The sequence below is a fragment of the Podarcis pityusensis genome, assembly GCF_964106645.2.
Source record: "Podarcis pityusensis genome assembly, chromosome: 7".
Lineage (NCBI taxonomy): Eukaryota > Metazoa > Chordata > Lepidosauria > Squamata > Lacertidae > Podarcis > Podarcis pityusensis.
Window position 1 is genome coordinate 46701034 of NC_138031.1, and position 22153 is coordinate 46723186.

At 39.0% G+C, this 22153-nt stretch overlaps 1 protein-coding gene across 2 annotated transcripts in view; it reads right to left on the reverse strand.

Moving 5' to 3' along the window:
• Positions 1–8712: 8712 nt before the first annotated feature.
• Positions 8713–22153, reverse strand: part of COLEC12 (collectin subfamily member 12) — a 75071-nt gene continuing 61630 nt past the window's right edge. Inside the window, exons 3-10 of one of the 2 annotated variants that reach the window (XM_081013103.1) lie at positions 21777–21899; positions 20678–20776; positions 18807–19853; positions 16055–16525; positions 15575–15711; positions 14301–14410; positions 11387–11532; positions 8713–10482 (exon numbers count right to left, since the gene is read on the reverse strand). In XM_081013103.1, the coding sequence (XP_080869229.1) occupies positions 10463–10482; positions 11387–11532; positions 14301–14410; positions 15575–15711; positions 16055–16525; positions 18807–19853; positions 20678–20776; positions 21777–21899 (2153 nt within the window). In that variant the 3' untranslated portion in view covers positions 8713–10462. The remainder of the gene's footprint in view (positions 10483–11386; positions 11533–14300; positions 14411–15574; positions 15712–16054; positions 16526–18806; positions 19854–20677; positions 20777–21776; positions 21900–22153) is intronic. The other variant, XR_013988443.1, reaches the window with a different exon arrangement.

A 22153-nucleotide genomic window follows, 5' to 3' on the forward strand; every position in this document is an offset into this window, starting at 1 on the left:
CTTCAACAGATGTTATAAATGTGTGTTTTTAGCAGACATTGGTGCACAGTGAGTCCCAGTCTGATGCAGTACTAATGTAGAGGTAATCTCTCTTACAGTGAAGAACTGGCGTGTTATATTTTGTATGAGCAACAATGCCTAGGTGTCACCTTGATTGATTCTGTGCAAATTTGTAAGAAAACCAAATAGGAAATTGTTCCTTTAGTGATACTACTGCATAGCTAGATGTTTTCATTTCCTTAATTCTCTGGAGACTGAACACTTCTTCTCACCAGCTTATAAAACCACGCAGATTCACCTTTAGGTAAGATCACTCTACACTATTTGTTTATTAAAACACATGGCACAACACAGTTGCCAGTGCGGTGGGGTTGGGGGTATGGGAGAGACTCACAAAACCTCTTTATTCCAGATTGTTTTTATGGTCTATTGGGAAGACTAAATGAAATGTTTCTTATTTTTGTTGACATTGCTATCCTCAGTGGTGCATGAAAAAATGGTAAAGGCCACTCTTTCATAACAACCCTATTTCTCCTTTTAACTCCCACTGCTCTTAAAAGAGCAGTGTTATGAGTATGTTATGAGTAACATATAGAGTATGTTAGCCTGATATGACCCGGTGGAGGGGGGGGGGGAGGGAACCCACAAATGGGAACATCCCTTTTGGCTGATCTGCGAATGCCCATTATTGCCAATTTTTATTTATTTACTCACTATATTTATATAAATGCACCCAATAACATTGTTCTCTAGGTGAATTGCAACATAAAAATGATACAGCACAATTGAGCACAAAATAATAAAAACAATCCCAGCTGGTGGGGGAGGGTGTGGCTTACCAGTGAGCAAGATGTATATTGGATTGTTTCCTCAGCAGAGGAAGAGACCTGGTGCCTTTCTTATTCAGTGGCTTAAAACTGTTGATTCAGAACTAGAGATATCCCCCAGGAAAAATAACAAGTGTTTAGAGCTCTGGGGCCACACAGCTAAGATGTTGGCACTACTAGAGAAGTAATTATACACTTTGGCAAGTACTTACCGAAGGAGCAAATTTTCCTGTACTTCACAATTTTTTAGTCTTGAAATACAACAAAGAGCAAGTTCAAGTTTATTAAAAAGTAAACCCTAACAGTTTGAAGAGAAAGCACTGTTTTAAACCAATCACAAGAAGTATGAACTCAAAGAGGAAAATGGGCAATGTCACAAGAACATCAGTATTCTAATGTTTGTTGAAGTTATTATAGTTCATTGTAAGAAAGAATAAAAATACTTTTCCAAAAAGAGAAGAAATCCATCCAAAAATGATTATAATATTTATTTTCAAATAGCAAAACTGTTCATGTTGAATAATTAGAAAACAAAGTATACATTTCCCCCATGTGAATGAACCTGGCTGGGCTGTAAGATCAGCATAAGAGGTGCTTATCTCTGGCTCATCATTAGCAAGGAGCCCAGAAGAAGAAACATTCTCAGTGGTTGCACTGCAAATTGTGGGGTCCCCCCCCCCATCAGTTTGGACTAAAAAGCTTATTCCCTTTTCATTTTTAGATTGCAAGAAAAAACAATTAATTAATTAATTAATTAATTAATTACTTTATACAAGAAAAGAAATATCTCAAAGTGACCTAAAAAAAGGATACAGTTAAAAAATACAAAAGTCAAAGATAAAATTATGAAAATACTAGAAGTTTCACCATTTGCAAAACAGCATTAAGATTATGACATATTGACTTTGTATATTGCCCTTCATCCATAGATCTCAGAGCGATTCACACGACTGGTTTGTAAAGCTGTAAAGTTTATCTACATAGCTGAGATAATATCCTGAATAAACTTAATTGAAAACTTGACCTTCCTCCCAAATAATTTTCCTCTGGGCATTCCTCTAAGGCTTCAGTGGTTAACCATAAGAAAAAACAATACCATATAAAAAAAGCTAATCAGGAAGAATTAAAAACCACAGAGTGAAAGTAACAATCCAGAGTTTCCAATTAAAACAGTTTCTGGCAGAATTAAAACACTAAAATGTTTTATGAGGGGGCAAGGAGAAATTTCCTTGGCGGGGCATTCCAGAACCTATTGGCAGGAACTGTGAAAGGCTTCTCCCTGCTGCCAATGAGGCCTATTGTGAGTCACTGGGACACTAAGAGGCCCCCATCCGATAACAGTCTGTACAAGCGGGCAAGTTCATTCATCCATTTTGGTTTCTTCTTGATCGGATACCTCTGGGGAGCAAAACAAAACAATCAACCATTCCTTTGTAGATCAGAACTTGGAAGTGGCGCCTGCCCTGTGGAACGCCCTCCCAACAGATGTCAAGGCAATAAAACAACTATTTTACTTTTAAAAGACAACTGAAGGCAGCCCTGTTTAGGGAAGTTTTAAATGTCTGACGCTGTATTGTTTTTAATATTCGGTTGGAAGCCGCCCAGAGTAGCTGGGGAAACCCAGCCAGATGGGCTGGGTATAAATAATATATTATTATTATATGCTCCACTAGGGTTGCCTTATTTCAGAAAGTAAAAACCAGGACACCCTCAAAATTGTTGAGTTTTTTTAGACAAACGCCAGAGTTGCTGAGCCAAACAATTGTCCTAAGATCCAGAACAATACGCCACCTTTTGCAATGATTCCCCCCCCCCGAATGTCAATTCAATTCCACCTTTGAAATCCCAGTAATGTCCACGAAAATCCGGATGTATAGCAGCCCTATCCCCACATACATTGAGAAAATAGGACACTTGGGAAGGTCTGTGATCATTCTTTCTTTCTGCAGTACAATTGGAAACTCCCCCCCCCCCCCCGGCTAGGAGCTTTAGGGAAAAGTCCACAAAGGCCGCAAATTAAGTTTTAGAAGCATATGCACTTATTGAGCTCTGTAGCACACACCTAGGAGCTTTGCCAATTTCATTTGGTATGAAAAGCAGGCAAGTAAAATAGGTAAGAATTGGGAAATGAAACAGGCCAGAATCATGGAAAGCAATATTGACAAAAGGTCCTGTCACAAGGCAATTATCTCCCCTCCCCCACTTGACTGGGAACTGTGCTGTGATGATTTGCAGGAGGCTTGCTCAAAGGAAAAAAATGCGCTTGGACTTGACAGAGTCACTTGTTTTTATGCATACCAATAAACCTTGTTGTTGTTATTCCAGTTGGCTAGCTGAAAAAATAGTGTGTGTTTATTTTTAAAAAACGGAATGAATGGATCAAAGAAATACTATTCTTTTGGATAACTGTACATCAAAGATGTTCTGATTTTATTTACTTTTCCACTTCCTGGCATAAGAACAGTTTGTTAAGTGTACTTATTTGTAACAGCATTGCTGCAACTGGTTATTGTGCCAGTAGGTGTCAGAACAGACCCAGAAAACAAGCATGTACTGTTTGGCTTCTGTTTTCCAGCTTGGGCTTGATGAGCTAGAAACTTGCAAGGCATTTTGACTGCATCAGTGATCCAAAGTAGAGGTCACGTTGGTTCTGTTTCAGCACAGCTGGTACATTTTCAAATTAGTAAAGGGCATGTTTTATTTGGAAGTATTTTTCTGTACTTACTAATCCTAGGGAATGTCCTAAGCAAGCTCAGTTGAAAAGGTGTTTGCTTCCCCATCCCTCTCGTGCTTTATAACGAAGCTACTTCTCCTTCTACTGTTCTTATTCCACTCTGACAAAGTATGTTTGCTGTTCAGCTGAAGTAAGAATCTAATTCAGTTAAAGCAAGCTAGCCTAGCCATTCCCAGTTTTTCATGAGTCATTTCCTGCATTGGTCCACCCACCTTACAATAAACAGGAAATAATTTTTCTTGGATAGCAAGTGTGCTTTAAACTCGAAGGCATCACCGTAGTAGAATATGCCTAAATTAAAAACCTTAATGTGTAAAACCACAACTTTGAAAATCAGAAGGAATCCACGTTACATAAAACCACGGATACCATGTAACCAAAGTCACTTAAGAGCGGCTTCTTTAAAAAAGCCTACTGTTTAGTTTGGCTAAAGGCAGATAGGATGGCAGTGCCAGCAAATAAAAATTATTAAAACTGTATAATAGGTGGTTCTTTCCAAGGAGAGTTCAAAATATCTTCGAAACAGAAATATTTAATTGTACTGAAAACAAGCATGGTACAAAAAGCAACACAGAGAGAGGGCTTGAGGCTTTCATTGGCTTGTAACAAGAGTGCATTTTATCAGTTACACCTAATATGCCAGTTGTACTCTTCCAGGAAAATGAGGGTTGACCCATGCTTCTGTTAACGTGAACAATGACTAATACAACCCTACACAACCTTGTGATCTACCAAGCCCAATCCATACGGTGGCCCACTAAGGTCTTGTATTTTGTTGCCTGCTTAAATAAACCAAAGGGAAAATGAAAGTGTGCAAAAACTGGCCAAATGCATTAAAAAAGGGCCAACCCCTTGAAAATTTATGTTTCAGTACTTGTATAATAGTAACTTCCCATTTGCTTTTTCTGCTGAAGCTCAAAGTAGGCTGGCTGTTAAAAACAACAACAACAACAACACATGTTTTATTTCAGCCTGTCCCCCTTTCCTATTATACAATAGAGGTTTTTAGGAATCCATTGTATGTACATCCATAGGCTGGGAGGTTTTACTTCATGGATATCAAAGAAAATCCAGTTTCCTTAGTTTTGCTTGGCATACACACTACACAGTTAATTATGGATCTTGGCCCATAGATATTCTTTTAACCCTTTATGAGGCTTTCATTTAGGCATCCTTTCCATTTATTTTTTTACATTTCTTCCCCTCAGAAAATGACATAGAACATTTGTTTTCCAAAATCTCTTGTCCCACACTGACTCACAATTCTACTACCTCATTCTGCTTTGACTGGATTATGCATAAGAGATCACCTGATTAGTTTAAGCAGCTTACTCAGTATTTCCAAAGTGGTCATGCGAGAATAGTGCAAAGGAAAGCCGTTTATCTTTAAAGACAATAAGAATACTTGACAAGCCACACTATAGTAACCTGATTTCTAGTTAGCATGAATATGTTTTATGCTTTGATTTACACCATATACGGTAGTTAATATCTTGTTATGAGAAAAAGCCATATTACCATAAAAAATTTTTTTTGAAGAAAAAAGACCTGTCATCATGTGTTACACAGATTATCATCTGCTATGCAACATTGTAAATAGCATTTTATTACTTCTACTGTTATTTTCAAACGGGTTTAAATAAATAATCAATCTGATTACAGTTCCCCCCGCCCATCCTGTACCTACTCCAGCCCTGTTCCTAAAACAGAATGGGTAGGGTGCAAAGAAAAGAGGAAATACAGATATAAGAAAAGACAGAAGAGAGGAGAGGTTTATCTTCTAAATCAGGAGCTAAGACCAACAAGTTATCAAATTGAGTTTTTCCAAACTCCCTTCTCGCTGTACAGTGGTACCTCGGGTTACAGACGCTTCAGGTTACATACGCTTCAGGTTACAGACTCCGCTAACCCAGAAATAGTACCTCAGGTTAAGAACTTTGCTTCAGGATGAGAACAGAAATCGTGCGGCGGCGCGGCAGCAGCGGGAGGCCCCATTAGCTAAAGTGGTACCTCAGGTTAAGAACACTTTCAGGTTAATAATGGACCTCCATAACAAATTAAGTTCTTAACCTGAGGTACCACTGTATTCAGACCTTGTTTTAAAGTGCCACTTCCCCCCTCAGTACCACCCCCTGCTTGCTCTACTCAAACTTCTGCCAGTGTTTAAAATAGGCACCTTTTCTCAGTTACCCTCCATCCTTGCTTCATTCAAGTCTCTGCCTTTGTAGAAAACTGCCATTTCCCCTCTCCATTTCCTCCATCTGTGCTTTACTCTAACTTCTTTTGCTTTAAACCACTCTCCCCCCCTCTTTGTGTGCCTCCTTGCTTTGATTCAATGGCCACTGCTGCTATGCAACCTGCCTTCACTTTTGCTCCCTTATCCTGCCCTGACTTCATGCAAATCCAAGATTGTGATGTGGTACCACAAATCCTTCAATGGGGAGAACTTCACAATGACATTCTTACATTTTTATTACATAAAGAGAAATGGAAGATTTTTTTATGGCAAATGAAGGGATTCAGTTTTTAAAAAGCCTCGTCTTCCAAGTAATTTGACACTCTAATTAATTGTGAAATGACTGACAGATTTTTGTAGTTCTTTAAGTAATTTCCTTCTGGTTTCTAGCAAGAGTTACAAAAACACACATTCTTTAGCATAAGGCATTTACAGCCTTATTAATACTGAATTCCAATTGGTACATAAACAAAGCAAAACAAAACAGTCTTCAGTAACTTTACTATGGAATTTCTGCATTTCATTGTGTATTTTAGGCTGATTACATACTTTGACCTTGCTCTCGATGAGAATAAACTTTTAAGTTTTTCAACTTTGTTAATGTGATCACATCAGTGAAATCATCCAAAATACTGTAATGTATTTGGTTCATACAGACACAAGGTGAACCAAAACACACAGAGCCAAATGCAATTAGGAGAACCTGGAGACATTGATAGCTCTTTGGGGACAGAGAAAGCATAAAGTTGTTTCTCCAAAATAATTTGTCTGTACCCTACTCTACGGTAAGGCCAAGGTATTGTAATCATTACATGGAGATGTTTGCAATTATCCCTGGAAGGCTTCCATCATACTTCTAGGGATACTATAATAACATGTTGTTATTGTAAGAAAAACACTGGGGCCTAATTTGAATAGTAGAGTGCTTGGTATCTGGTGGGTGGGGCTTGTGTTTTGCTCCAGAATCAGCCCCTCCCTTCAGTGTGTGTTCAGTTATGAATGTCAGTTAAGAGGGATCAACTGCCTCTTCTCATTTCTTGCCTCAGACCTGCCCCATGATGTTGTTTTAGTTTCATTATCTTATTTTGTTAAGAGTTTTCTCTCAGTTTATTATTAAAGCTTGAAACAAAATAAAAAAAATCCTTCCAGTAGCACCTTAGAGACCAACTACGTTTGTTATTGGTATCTGAAGAAGTGTGCATGCACACGAAAGCTCATACCAATAACAAACTTAGTTGGTCTCTAAGGTGCTACTGGAAGGAATTTTTTAATTTTGTTCCGACTATGGCAGACCAACACGGCTACCTACCTGTTATTAAAGCTTGTTTACATTTATGTGAGCCACTTATTTTTCTCAAAGAAAAAGAAACCCTCCTGAAGAATGGTGGAAAATCCTAAACTTGGATGAGTGAGGGGATATTCCCAGTTTGCCAGGAGGATTGATTTTGTTAATCATCTCCCCACCTCCACAACAATTCTCTCTCTCTCTCTCTCTCTCTCTCTCTCTCTCTCTCTCTCTCACACACACACACACACACACATGTGATGCTGGTTGCAGCTTGCTGAAAAATTTACTGATGTGCACTTGAAAGAGGAAGAACATGTTTGTGTATACTAAAGTGGTGTTCCTAAGTGCTCCAAATTTACCTGTTTTCTCAGCAAATGGCAGCCATATTCAATCAGTAACTCCATGATAGCTCCAAGTCCTACTGCCTATGTGCTCACCTGGATTGACACCATGCATCAATCAGTTATGCCATCTCCACTGGATTTGAGTGACTGGGATATCATATAAAAAGATTGTGCTTGTGTGACACGGTCATTCACACAACAAATTCAAAGTGGGGCAATGAAACTGGAGGCTAGAACTGACTGACAGTACTGCAAATCCCCATGTACTAAGAGGTTTGGGGTCTCATGTGAATAATTAGTGTGTTGAAAAGGGTGGAGTTGGCCTTTATAAAGTATGGCAGAGGCCAAAGGGCTTCTGTATGTACCTACCTTGCATTCTGCATTATGGCTTCAGTATGTAGCTACCTTGCATTCATTTGACATTTCCCATGGTACCACAAATCTGCTAAAATCGTACACTGAGCACATGATCACTTCAGCATGTGCTCAATTCATGCAGTGTCAGCTCAACTCACATGGCCCTGTGTGAATTGTCTGCAGATTTATCAGCTACATCATACAGAACTGGTCAGATCTGTGTGGGAACAGATGGCACCAATCTTTAGGAAACAGTAACTGCAGGCTTGACTGAAGGAACAATTCCTCAGAGAAAGGGCCTCTTGCAAGCTGTTCTGAACTTCCTTCTACTCTTAAATATATTCCTTGAAATATTTTAAAAAACGAATAGTGTAAATATTTTGTGAGCCCTGTGACTTGTCATGATTGATCAGGCACAGCAAGACATGGCAGAACAGTGGTCAGGCAGGAGACTGAAAGGTAGGTATGGTGCAGTAAGTGATTTTTAGAATGGCTAGTCTTGTCTGCTATGCCATGAATATTGAATTGTTTGTGTAAAGAAGCCAAAGCATTCTGGTATTCTGGTTTCACAGTTACACATTGTTTTTCATTGTTTATCTTGGTTGGCATGATTACAGAGTGCAGAATGTAATAGCTTCCCAAATGAATGGAAAAAGGACCATGACAAGGAATGGTTGGAGACATATTCTGGCAAGAGACTCCTTCTGGAACGAGCCATGTCTTCTGTCCTCCTCCTTTGTCTAGATATGATGTCAAACTTGTGGTCTGCATTTGCTTCTGCACATGATCAGTTTGCTTGCTGCACGACAAAAGGAATCCCTTTTAGGTGCTGTGAACTTTCAATCACAAGCCATTCCTAGCAAATCTAAACACACACAAACAGTTGGATGGTGCCATCCATGCATAAACCTCACATAACTCTCATGAAGGTCAAAATGTGTGACATGTCATTTATTTTGAGCACAAAATTTACTTGAAGCAAAATTCATTCCTGAACATTATGCTTGCACAGGAAGTCTTAATGCCAGTATTTGTGCCAGCTGAGGACCAAACTAGAAGCAGATGCCTATAAGTTCTCTTCAGTGTCTTTATAAAAAACCCCTTTTGGAATGGTTGTCAAGTAGCAGAGGAGCAGCACTGGAAAAGGAGGCACTTAATCTATCCCATAAGACGCCATTCTTCCCAGCCGAGAAAAGAGGTGCAGCTTGGAGGAACTGATTGGAGCGGAAACATGGCTAAAAAGGAAAGGGTACTGTTGTTCCATTGCCCATTAGCTCCTCTCAAATATTTTTGGGGTAAGCCAACCAACCAACCAACCAACCAACCCAAAAGACATTGAGGACAAGTTACACACATTGAACTGCATGAACTGTCTAGTTTGGCTTTACGTTTCCATTTGTCTGTATTACAGTTGAGTTCTTGGCAACACAAACCTTCTAGATAGGAAGGAGATAACAGGAATGTAGGAATCTGCCTTAAAACAGTTGAGACTATTTGTTCATCTGGCCCAGTATAAGTAGTTGTCCAAGGTCTTTAGCAGAGGTCATCTCCATCACTATCTACTGATCCTTTGAATTGGAAATACTAGAGACTAAGCCTGAGACCTTCTGCATGCAAAGAATCTGCTCCGCTACTGAGTTCTGGCCTCTGCACTCATTGGTGACCCCACTTCTTTGAAGACAGCATTGTAGCAGTTGTTAGGCTCCCATCTGTACATGGTTTACTCTGCATATCTTGCAGTCATTCCATCACATGAAATGGAACCAAATCAGAAAAATGGTATTAGACAACCACATCATATCTATCTTTGGGATCACAACTTGTTCTATGCCGGGCTTAGCCAATGCGGTGGAATCCAGATGTTTTGCACTAGAATCCCCATCAGTCCCAGCCAGCACTGCTATGGCCCCAAACATGTGAAGGGCACCAGGTTGGTGATGACTGCTAAAATATGGCAAATGCCACCTACAGTCAACTTCAAAAGTTATTAAACTAGGGTAATTTATCTGGCATATATATTTATCTATAAAACGAAACTGTGTTTTAAACTGATGAGACTTATACCTGACAATCATTTCTAGTGAATTATAAGTAGTATCACTGCTATTTTCTTTGGTTTCTGTGTACTATATTTATATAAAAAGGCAGTTAAAAAGACCATTGTAGTAAGCAAATATTTTGTACAAAAATACAAAAATTTTAAAAGTATATTCTATATTACTGATCAGAATTGGCCTATATATATTTATATATAAAATTTATATATATTTATAAATGTATATTTATATAATTTGCCAGTATTTGGGATTTTAGCAAGTGGCTATTGTGTTTACACAGTAGGTTTGTATTCTTTTTTTCCTTCCTGTGGAAAAGTCATGATTTGTAATCATCTTGGCATAGTCCATTGTTTTATAAATCTTCAGCATCTGTATGTTTTGTGGTTGAAGAGGATCTATAGCTGGTTTAGTCCAATTGTATTTCCAATTGACGCGTTTGTGCAACGTTGTAAAGCCCCTGAAAAATTAGAAGATAAGGCGGACGAATTGTGCTGATGAATTATTTTCATCAATGTTCTCAGTGCTCCCCCTTTTGGTTGGGTGATGGTTCTGTCCCAGAGGATACTTCATCATTCAGGAAATCTCACTCATTTGTGTCTCTTATAAGGTTCACAGCCTATTACAATCCCAGAGCTTCAGCTAAAGCAGGAAAGGAAAAGCAATGCATTAAAGTGCTATAAACATAATATCTGTTTTTTAAAAAACAATAAGAGGAGAATTCATCACCTCAGAAGAGGCTAATGGCATGAAAATTTGATCCAATTCTGCCCAAAAGTTACAAAAAAATTAACATTTGTTTCTTGTACAAAGCAAACATGTAAAGATGCCCAACACAAAAACAAAACACAAAACCTGGAAAAAATGCAATTTGTTGGACTTTATCCATTCAGGAGAGGCTATTATGTCTGAAAATTTCATCTAATTCTTTCCAAAGGATAAAAAGTTACAACTATTTTTAAATTTTTCAGTAATAGTGAATGGGAAAGACAATTCAGTTTACTGAACTGGGATTTGGACTAAACTGAACAGCCTTCAAAGCACTTTATACTGAATTTGTGCCTTCTAGTATTGAAACTGAATCTTGTGGACGGTATATACCCCAGGTTGTTGTGGCTAAAGCTATACTTGTATTTCTGAATCCTGAACATGCATCAAGGTGTCCTTATGTGGTAACTTGGAAAGAGAAATCTATTGTATAGATTTTGCTTCATGAAGAGGTGGGTATATTTTTGGACACGAACTGTGCAAAATACATGGAGCTCATATTTCCAAAGTGAGGGAGGGGGACTAGAGGGGCTGCACAGTCTCTGGATTCCTGCCAGCACCTTAAAACCTCAATGGCTTGAACAATAGAAACTGAACTATAAATAAGCTTTGATCTGTACATGACTGGGTTGAACTGCGATCCTCTTCTAAGGGCTTCCAACCAACTAGTCATATGCATAGAGGACTGGGTCCCCTCTTTTTCCAGCTGTTTAAACTTGGCTTGGGGTTTGGCCGATGTAGCAAATGAGAATTGATCCTAGTCAAGGTTCTAGCATACCTTTGTCCATCTCCTGCTCACAAATAAAACTGTTAACATCTTCACAGTGAAAGTCGTTCCAAAGCCCAGCATGGATTAACCCAGCACAATCTTCCCCAGGTCCATGGCCATGTTTCCAGTTATCGGGTTGTCCTGCGCTCCAGTTTCTTTCAACAAAACAGAAAATAGATCATTCCACAAAACAAATAGCAAACCATCATGTGATACTGGGACAGATGAGAATAATAAAAACAAAAACAAAATAACGACAGTCTGTTCTGAGCAGAAAACATACTCCTTATAACAAACAATGCATGACTCTTCCTGGAAATGGAAAACATCTGGGCTGCAGAGAAGAGAATCAATTCAACAAGCTGCCGAAGCTCAGAGACCTAAAATTAGTCCAATGAACTTTGTTCTGATTTGGGGATGGACAAGGATGCATAAGAAGGGGGTGGAGTAGTTATGGGGCAGCATTTAGCTACTTCCTCTGCAGCTGCAGATAAGCTACTGTGACATAAGGATGTCTTCCTGCTGGATTTGCATATGCATCCCCAAATCAAAGCAAACTGGTAGTGTCTTGTTATCCAACACACGGAAAGAAGCAGAAAATAAAGAGTTTTAAAATACCATAAACCCAAGGCATATTCACAGTTAACCAGCCAACACTTTGGCAAAGATGGCTTTTCTGCATATGTTTCTTCAACCCTCTGTTGCACCTTTGGAAGAAAAATATACTGTTTGCGTAGCAAATTACATTTCAGATTGGAAATGAACAAAAATCCCAACAATTTTTAAAGTCCTTTAGCCTTTACAAAGTAAGTTAGTATTCTGCTGAAAATTTTACATGATGGGCCCAAAATCACTTGATTTATTAAATGGACTGTGCTGCCAATCTCAGGATTTTAAAGGATCATCTGTGTTGAAGAAACAGCTTATTAAGTGCAGGGCTGTGATTGCTGGCTGAAGTGGATGGCACAGCACCCAAAGCTAAATAATATAAGGATTCAAGAACATGCTTGTCCAGCTCATGGAGTCTGAGTGACATTTTGGGAAGGCACCAAGTTTTCTAGAAAAAAACAATTACATTTAGCTGAAGTGACTGATCACAAAGGAACATGCAAAATACAACATAAGATAAACACCAGAAAAAGTTCAGAGGTGCTGCATAAAAAGTCACACGTGTCTATGCCTTCTGCATTTGAAAGAGAGAGAAATAAAATGGCAATTTGGATTCAGATAAAATCAGACCCTCCCAGATTTCAGATGATAAACAGCAAGTGTACTTCCCTAAATTGCACTCTATACTAAAAATGAAGACAGTTTCAATCTGTGGCTCAGTAGAAAGTAGAAGCAGCTCTGCGTGCCTGGCTTTCTGCCTGTGAAACTGCAAGTTAGGTACAGTTTCAAAACTCTCATATTTAAACTTCTTTCATATTTTGTTTTTATGTGACTTGGGCTGTATTATCATATCCACTTCCTTACCTCCCATGCAATATGCAAGCAAACTCCCACTATACAGCCCTGTATACTTTATCCCCACATACTATGGCAGATTCACAGAAATGTGAGCCCTTTGTATTAGAATCAAGCACAGCATATTTATAATTTATAAACTAAAATATACTTTCCTTTGCCTTTCTATCCAGATATGGCACACCTCAAGCATAGCTCACTGATTTATAGATGTTAATATTCTATTGAAGGACACTTTAACTGCTTCTAAAGGCACTCATTGTTGATAAATGTCTAATGCATCAATACTGGAAGCAGCAGTCTGTTCCACCTGCCCCCCTCCTCATCATACTGTGGACAGAGGACATGACTCAACTGGCAGCAGTTGAGAAGGTGACTTTCCATAAACACAATGAAGATAGGAAGTTCCCTAATATATAGGCTCTTCATACAAATCTATTTGCTTGGATGTCTAACCACTGATTTGGTATGGACTTGATTTATTCTAATTTAGTTTGTATTATTTGACTGTTTTCGTTTATTTTTTGAAAATTCAATAAAAAGCCTGCTAACCTGACGGGGTTAAAGAGAAGTGGAAGGATACTATGTTCTAATATTTATATACACATAGGATTCATAGAAAGATACGAAAGGCTCAGGGTGTGTTGAGAGAGACAGAATGTGAATTTAGAGGTATCACCTTTGCTGACTTCACATGGCCATTTGCTCTCAAAGATTGAACACTAAATCTTCAAAGATCTAGAACACTGAGAATTCAAAGATTTAACTTCATGTTGAGTTATGCTTGTTTTAGGAAGGTGGTTTCAGTTAACTAACTGGGGATTTCATCAAGATAAGACAGCGCTAGCCAATTTTGTGTTACATCCTTAACAAAGTGCCAAATGTTAGACAGATTGTGACTGAAGGAGACAGGCATTATTTCACTTGGTGGGAATAACAGATTTCAGTTTCTGTGATCCAACATTGGCCCTAAATGAAACATTGAACACCCTGATTACAGTTTAAAAGGAGCTTGCTCAGTTTGATCTTCTAGTAAGTTTCAATGAAAATAAGAGAGAATATTTTCCTGTAACATTATGGCCTCTCTTTATGGGCAGTTTTAATACAAATTATTAAAAAATGAAGAATGAGTCCAAGGAAAAAAAAATCTGTGATTACTCTATCCCCAGTTTGCAATAAAATTCCATAACAAACTTGGCTTATTATGGTTCTATGATTCTTTTACTCAATGATCCATCTTCTTTTTTGGCAAGAAAACAAAACCTTGTGAATAAAACAGAGAGAAAGCCTGAGTATAGAAGAGCAAAAGATAACAACATTTCATGGTAAAGCATTTCTTCAGAGGGTTGCAGCAATCTTTCCCATCTGCCGCATCCTGTCTGCATGGTGACAAATAAAAAATCCAATAGCAAGAACAGTAGCAAAAACAAAGAACAATTCATATCCTTCCTACACGTACATATATTCTGGTAAGGTTCCATCCAGCCATCGCCATTCATCTTCTTTCACTGAGTCCGTGAGGCCAATCCAGAAGCTGCCTTTTGCAACAACCTGTTTTTTTAGCCATTGCTGTGTACAGAAGAAAGTACTGGTTGCGTTATTCCATATCTCAAAACATGTAAAGTCTTTGGGCATAAAAGTCCCTCGAGTCCCTTTTATTCTAAGTTGACTACTCATGGTTTTGAGTTCCATTGCTTATAACCTATTAATTATCAAATTATAGTTAACATAAATATTAATTAAACAGTGACCACTTTTGCTTCAGACAATTGCCTATTAGCAAGCACCCTTATAGAGTCGAGCCACATGCCTTGCGAGATCCATGGGTGATTCCCACCTCCCCTCTGTTTCTTTTTAGTGAAATATAGCCATGAGGAAGAGGTCTGCCAGTTGGTAAAAAGCAGTAGGAGGGAAAGAGTAGGGTATGTTCAACACATTTTCTTTGTGCTGTTTTTCCAATCAACATCAACCTCCACACCCTCAGTCAAGCTAGTAGAGGGGTCGCCAACCTTTTTGTGCCCATGGGCACATTTGCAAACTGAATGAACTATTGTGAGCACCATGCACACACTACAACCTTGCTTGCATGCAGGCACTCACCACAGCCACAGACGTGAATACCCGCTCTCCCCTTCACCAGCAGTTAGGCTGGATAAAAAGCCTTCAATTAGCTACAAAAGAATTATCTTTTCAAGCCTAATTTCAAGGGTGGGAGGTTTTGGGGGAGCAGCACTGTTTGGGCACCAGAGAGGATCTTTGGGCGCATATCACACAGGTGTCACACTGACAATCAACTGTCTAGAAAGCAAAAGGTATTATTTCCCCTCTGGGGCCAATAATGCCATGGATAGGGCAGAATTTTGACTGGGGAAAATAGTATGACGGGAAAGAGTGATACTTCCTCACTCACTGATGCTGTTTTCAACAATTGGCAACGTCTAATCAATTCAGTAAAAGAAAAATTCAGGAGATGAAGCACAGCTCCATGTAGCTTGGCCCTAAAAATAAACATTGTCGGCACTTTTTAAGGAAGTTACTAGTACTCTTTATCAGCAACAGCCATGAAATTCCCCACGTCACTCTTTTGTGCAAATAGGCCCTTACTGAGTTTGGAGTTGGAACTGTTGGAAAACTGAGCTATGTAATAACCCCTGCTGTCCCCCACCAATATTTTGATATCCATGTTGCTGAGGTTCCACCTCTAGTTGTCAGAGTATCAGATGTGGTTTATACCTGCTCCTCTTTACTGTTTATAAAAACCAAATGTGATGATTTTTCTTCACAGAAAGCCTTTGCGTCTTCAAAAATGGCTCTTTCCGATGAAAAGTAGTAACAATTGCCCGAAAAATTCTTCCAGTAAACAGGACAACCTGAAACATGGAACACTTTTGTTCAGCCAGTGAGCGATAGGAAATTGGGCCCCCATAAATACCTGAATTGATGTGACCAGTTTCTAAATGTCTGGACACCACTGTATTGTAGTACAGTGACATTCCACAATTTAGAATCCAATCAATTTGACAAACAATACCGACTCCAGAATATAATTTGAATGGCATTTCCATTCATAGAGCTGCAGTCATATCTTTCTAACAATCCGGCCTTTAAATCTATTTTCTGACAAGTATAAAGGGCAAATCAGGTACAATTTGACTATAAGTCACTTTGAGACACAGACAGACTGGTAGAGATGTATGTGAGCAAAGAGCTTACCATTAGCCTCGCTTTGTAGTGCCACCGGTATTCCTGGACCTGGTGGGCCAGGAGGACCAGGTTGGCCCTGTAGTCCACGCATTCCAGGTGCACCAGGCAGCCCAGGCAGCCCACGTGGACCAGGTATTCCTGGCTCCCCAACAATTCCTTGTAGACCTTGAGGTCCAGGGGGGCCCTGTGGGCCAGGGGGGCCATCTTTGCCAGGTGGTCCAGGTAGTCCTGGTTCTCCACTAGGTCCTGGCAGACCAGTCTTCCCCGTTGAACCTCTCTGGCCTTTGGATCCAGGTGAACCTCTGGAACCTTTCCCGCCTTTTTCACCCGGTGGTCCGGCTGGTCCAATCGGTCCCTTTTCACCTTGAGGTCCTGGTGGTCCTGGTTCACCTTTTTCTCCTTTTTGTCCTTTGGGCCCAGTAAGGCCGGTAGGGCCTTGGGGCCCTCTGTCCCCCTTGGGACCTCTTGGGCCTGGAGGTCCTGAAATAATGTGAACATAAGGGGAAAGTTAATATGGCAGTTCTATATATTAAAATTAAATTACAGTAAAAACACTGGAGTGCTGCATCACAGTACCAAGGACTGTGTATATGTATGTGGGCAAAGAGACTGGAACAGGTTTAGGAGCATAAGAGAAGCCCTGCTGGTAAGACCAAAGGCCTATCTAGTCTAGGGTCCTGTTCTCACAGCGGCCTGGGACATGATTCCCAGGAACTGATATTCAGAGACAGATTGCCTCTGATACTGGAGGTAGCATATAGCCATCATGACTAGGAGCCATTAAATAGTCTCATCCTCAATGGATTTGTCTAATCCCCCTTTGAAGCCATCTAAGTTGGTTTCCTTCGAGTACATCATGTAGTAATGAATTCTCTAATTCTATGCCGTGTGAAGATGTACTTCCTTTTGTCAGTTCTGAATCTCCCACCTTTCCGCTGCATTGGATGACCCCCAGTTCCATTACTAAAGAAGGAGGATAAAACTTACCTCTGTTAGCTTTGGGGCATATTTTTTTGAGTTTATGTCTATGGTATAATAGCACACATACTGTATGTGGGGAAGTATGCCTGAGTTAACAAATGGATACATAGTCAATACCTATCAAATTCTTGATAATCAGAACAAATGAAAAACCAGCAAAAAACTTATTTTAGTGGCTATTTCAGAATGTTCCGAACACAGCATTAACTATCTGTTACTGTTTTTGCTAAAACTGAATTGTTTGGGAACAGTGCAACTAGTATTTTTCATTCATTTCCACCTAAGCAGGAATTGGTATTTCAGGGCTGAAACACTCCTTTACCTACTAGATTATGTATTAAAAATTAATTCCTATAGAGAAAAGCCACTGATTTGATTGAGATGGTACAAAATTTCAATTCCAGGCAAATGCAAGAGGATAGGTAATAGTTGGGAATATTAAGCTGCAAATTAAGTTAGGAAGGTCAAGATCAACTGGTCAACATTAATTGATGAAAATACTTATTTCTTCTTACATTTACTTCTGTGAGTGGAAACTAATCCACAATTTATATTAAATTTTGAAATACTTTAAACAGTGGGTTTCCACATAATTGTGCTTCAAAATCCACCACAATAGCATATATATACTATTTCTCATCTAGTGCTGCATACCAATAGGTGCTTTTAATTCCTGCATTAAATGTGAAACGTAGTTCTACATTATCAAAGTATTAACTTTTTTTCCAATGTCCTTTATGCACGTCTTGGCAAACAGTCAGTAATGCCCGACTTTCCCTTCTGCTGTTTTCATCTACTTTTTATTTGACTTTGTTCAGAAAATGTGCATTTAGCATTAATCACCCCCTGCCCCCAAGTACAGACATCTCGTTTCATTTCGGATTTTGTGTGTGTTTCTTGGTATTTCCTGGCATTGCACATCTTCCAACCTTTTGAAATCCTACAGTAGAACTTGAAGAGTGTTTAATTGATTAATTATCTTTAACTCACCGCTTGGAGGAGAGGGCATAACATTTACTATTTAATTCCCTAACACAGAAATATACTGAGTTAAAAATCACCTCAAAAATAAATATGCTTTGAATCCCCAATGATTAAAGTTTTAAGGCCTGTCTCACAGATTTGACCTCTCTTTGACACTTTATGTCAAATTTAACAGGTTGGGCATAAAATATACAGCCATTTTCATGCATATGTAGCACTATTTCCTTTTTGGCTACTCAGACCAACAGCAAACTTACAGAGAACACAGGCGGACATGCAGAAAGCAGAAACTGTCTTTTATAAGAAGGCATTTATGCACTCTATGAAACAGACACCATGTATTCATTCTGTAGCCAAGTTAATCAAGGTGGTGAAGTGCAAGGTTCATAGTCAAAAGGCCAGTACAATTTAGAACATCGTAGGCTATCAAACAAGCATATGCAGCCATACTACAGAATATTTAGGTGCAGAACCATTGGCCAAGTTAGTGTTAAGACAAAGTAAGGACACTTCAGTAGTTTAGTCCCAGAAATTCAGATAGCATCAAATTGGAAAGTTCAAGATGTAGTACCACAAAGAACAAGTGCTTCCTAAGCAATGCACAGAGGGGGACAGAAATATTGTGGTTTCTGGCACAACAGTAATTGTACAGCTTGGGCTGAGTGAGCCGTACTACCCACTTGCACTAGCACCCATGGCCATGATTTATGATGATATTAACATTGCTGGGAGAAACAAACATTACTAGCCAGTATCTTGGCACTATGTACAGTGGATTATCTGAGACATTTCTCACCTTGTAGTATTGTGAAATTCTTAATGAGCTGGCCATGTTTAGAATCTACCAACTTCATTTCTTCCATTACTACAGATAAATTGGATACTTCAATATCTAATCTTGTCCTCATCACATCCTGTTGCATCCTGAGAGCAGTTGCATCCAGGCGAATATTTGCTAATGTGTTGTTCATAAAAGTCAGCTCGTCTGTATGTTTACTAAGAGTATCTGTGCATGTTGTCCGGACATCGTTGAGGTTGCTAGTTAGTGTCCGCAAGTGATGAGCCGTGTAGCTAATATTACTAATGATGTTGACAATATCTTTCTCAAAGTTTTGAAATCGGTCTTCTTGCTGGCTAAACTTGGCAGATGTTCCATTTTCATATTCTTTATGGCGTTCTTGGAGCTCCTTCAAACTTTGTTCATTGGCTTGTGCAATAGTGGTGATGTTCTCCATCTGTCCACTGAATGAGCTAAGCTGACTGCTCATATCCTCAAGTGTATCATTATTAGCTTTGGCCAAAGCTGAGTTATTGGCTGCTAATGTCTGCAAATTCTGCACTTTCTCTTTGAGCCAGTCTGTGTCCTTCCGTGCTTGGAGGGCAACCTGCTGAAGGTTTTGAAAGTCGCTTTTGATCCTTTGGATAGCTTGACTTGTATCATCCACAGATCTCTGCAAAGCACTAATAAGATCTCTTTGCTGAACTTGGGTCTGATTGAGATTGTTCAGATTCATGATGACTATGTTATGTGAGTGCATTTGACTTTGCAAACTTGTCTGAATGTTACTCGTGTCTTTCTGAAGGTCGTTGATGTAGCCATTGTAAGCTTGGAGAGTTTTGTTGACACTTAAAATCATGAAAGAGTTGCTATCCAAAACACCTTTCATTTGGCTCTGCCGCTCATCTAACATGTTCCCAGACTCCTGCAACTTCTCCAGTGTATCTTTGTTCTTTGCTGTTTTCTCTGAAATCTCATGAAGCTGTTGGCGGAGGGCCAGAATGTCAGCCTTGAAGCTTGAAAGCTCTGTGTTGGTGCTCACAGCTTTCTCTGCAGCTTGGTAATCTAAAAAAAAAAGAGAGCAAAAAAATAATAATTCAGGGATGATTTTGTAGCTTATTATTTAGCAGAGGAACTTTGCTTTAATAGAGTTTGCTTCTTTGTTAATTCAACGGATGCAACAAACCAAAAATATTTTGGCATATGGCTAATTTTTAACTCTAGAAGAACAGAATAATGACTCCTTTTCCTTTAAGACAACATAACCTGATAGTTCCTTTTTCTTTAACATAAAACACAATGGTGCACTTAAGCGCCACTGGTGCCATAAGAGGTCCTAATTTTCACTAGAGTACATATGAATGAATCTCATGGAGAACGGCATTGCCTGCAGAACTGCATTGCAAAATTCTTAGAAGTGCAAACTTTGAAGGATGGCTACGTTTCAGTTTGTGAATTCTTTTGGAAAGTGCAAACTGTGTATGGTTCATCTTTAAATGTGAACTGAATTTGATTTCTCCTCCATCCCTATGCATGGGACAAGCTGGGTTTCTGCAAGAGATTAGGCACAAAATATTTCCTCCCTTCTGGGAATAGTTCCAACAGTATAGGTTTCTCCATTGAAAAACCAACACCACTGCTCTTGAATAGGGTTTAAGTACTAATTAACTGACAAGGAAATCTGATCAGTTCTCAAAGCTACCAGCATGAGTTTGACCAAACTGCGGGAGGCAGTGGAAGACAGGAGTGCCTGGCGTGCTCTGGTCCATGGGGTCATGGAGAGTCGGACACGACTAAATGACTAAACAACAACAAACTGACAAGGAAATCTGATCAGTCAATAAACTAAACAATAATTAACATACTGCTTTTGTTTGCATATGAATTACCCAATTTTTTCAGGTCACCCTCCACTGTTGTGAGTTTCTCAGCATATCTTTTATGTGAATTTTCCATTCCTCCAGTAACATTGTCCATTTTTTCTACAACTGGAACAATAAACACAGTATTTTAGCAATAATTCAAAAGGACTACACAGTTAAACAGAGTTGGCATAAACTAATTAGAGAGCTTGACCTCTCCCATTTCAATTCTAGAGTCATGGCACCACCATAGGAAGCCTTGTCTCTGTTGCCAAATCTCATGAAATGGCATCAAGAACAAAACAAGTGTTTAAAGGTTTTTATCCACCCCAAACATTTGATATTGTGTGGGGTTAAAAAAACCCCACACTTAAATATTGTTGACAATTTCATTCTCTCAGTGGCCTAGCCAATTGCTACCAGAAGTTTCACAATCACAAAATTCCTTAGGACAAAATATCTCCAGGAATTACATTACAATATATTTGTTTGGGAATGAAGGCTCCATCCTCATGAAGGTTGATAAAGATGAATTTACCTGGATGGAGTTCCCAATGGAACTTCTTCCATACAAAGAATTTTGTTCTCTCCCAAAGTTTACATTCCTTTTCCAAAGCACACTTACATGAAAGTCAGTTCCCTGGTAATCAACATAGTCTAAGGCTGGAAATTCTGTATTTGGTAGGATTTCAAGGACTGTTTGTGTGTAGTTCACCATACATATGAAATAACATGTGGCCTGGGACATATACATATATTCCTAATTTCTGTGACCCTTATCCATAAAAAATAAAGGCCTGGGTAGGTTAAGGATTGCAGAAATTAAGTTCATGAGTGCGCAGATGGTACACATTCCCTAATAGCCTGCCATATGTACAGAATTTCTGGAAGTTGCAATTGCATAAACAGGCTCTTATTTACAAGTAAATATGTATAGATCGGGATGAATATATATTAATAAGTCTTTGAAAATAACAGTTCTAATACTGAAATATGTATCAGAATAGCCTTTTCTGAAATCATATCATACTGAATCTGAAAAATCCTTTTATTTATAAATATTTCCTTTCATCCCTTTTTCTTGAATTCCTACTCAAAAGGCAGCTGTTATAGATGTGATACATACCTTTGTATCCAAGAATGGCTACTGTTATTGTTAACAAGGCACATAATACATACAACAGTATGATGGAAAACTTCAGTGCCCAGTTGCTTTTACACTTGGTGCATTGTGTTCCCTCTTGAATGCCTGCAAAAGAAAGTGAAGATTTTAGATCTAACTCTATGTCATTTTTCATGTTTAGGCCTTTTCACCCTGAATGCTTTTCAGGTGTTTTACATTTTTATTCTGTTAAGCTTTTAAATTTTCACATCTGTGTCCTGGACGATGACAGTAAGCATTCCCAGGATACTTTCAATAAGATCTGATGCTCTCTGGAGGTTTCCGTTAGAAAAACAGCAGAACTGTGGAACCATTTTTGCTCCATGAAGGCCCCAGTGCAG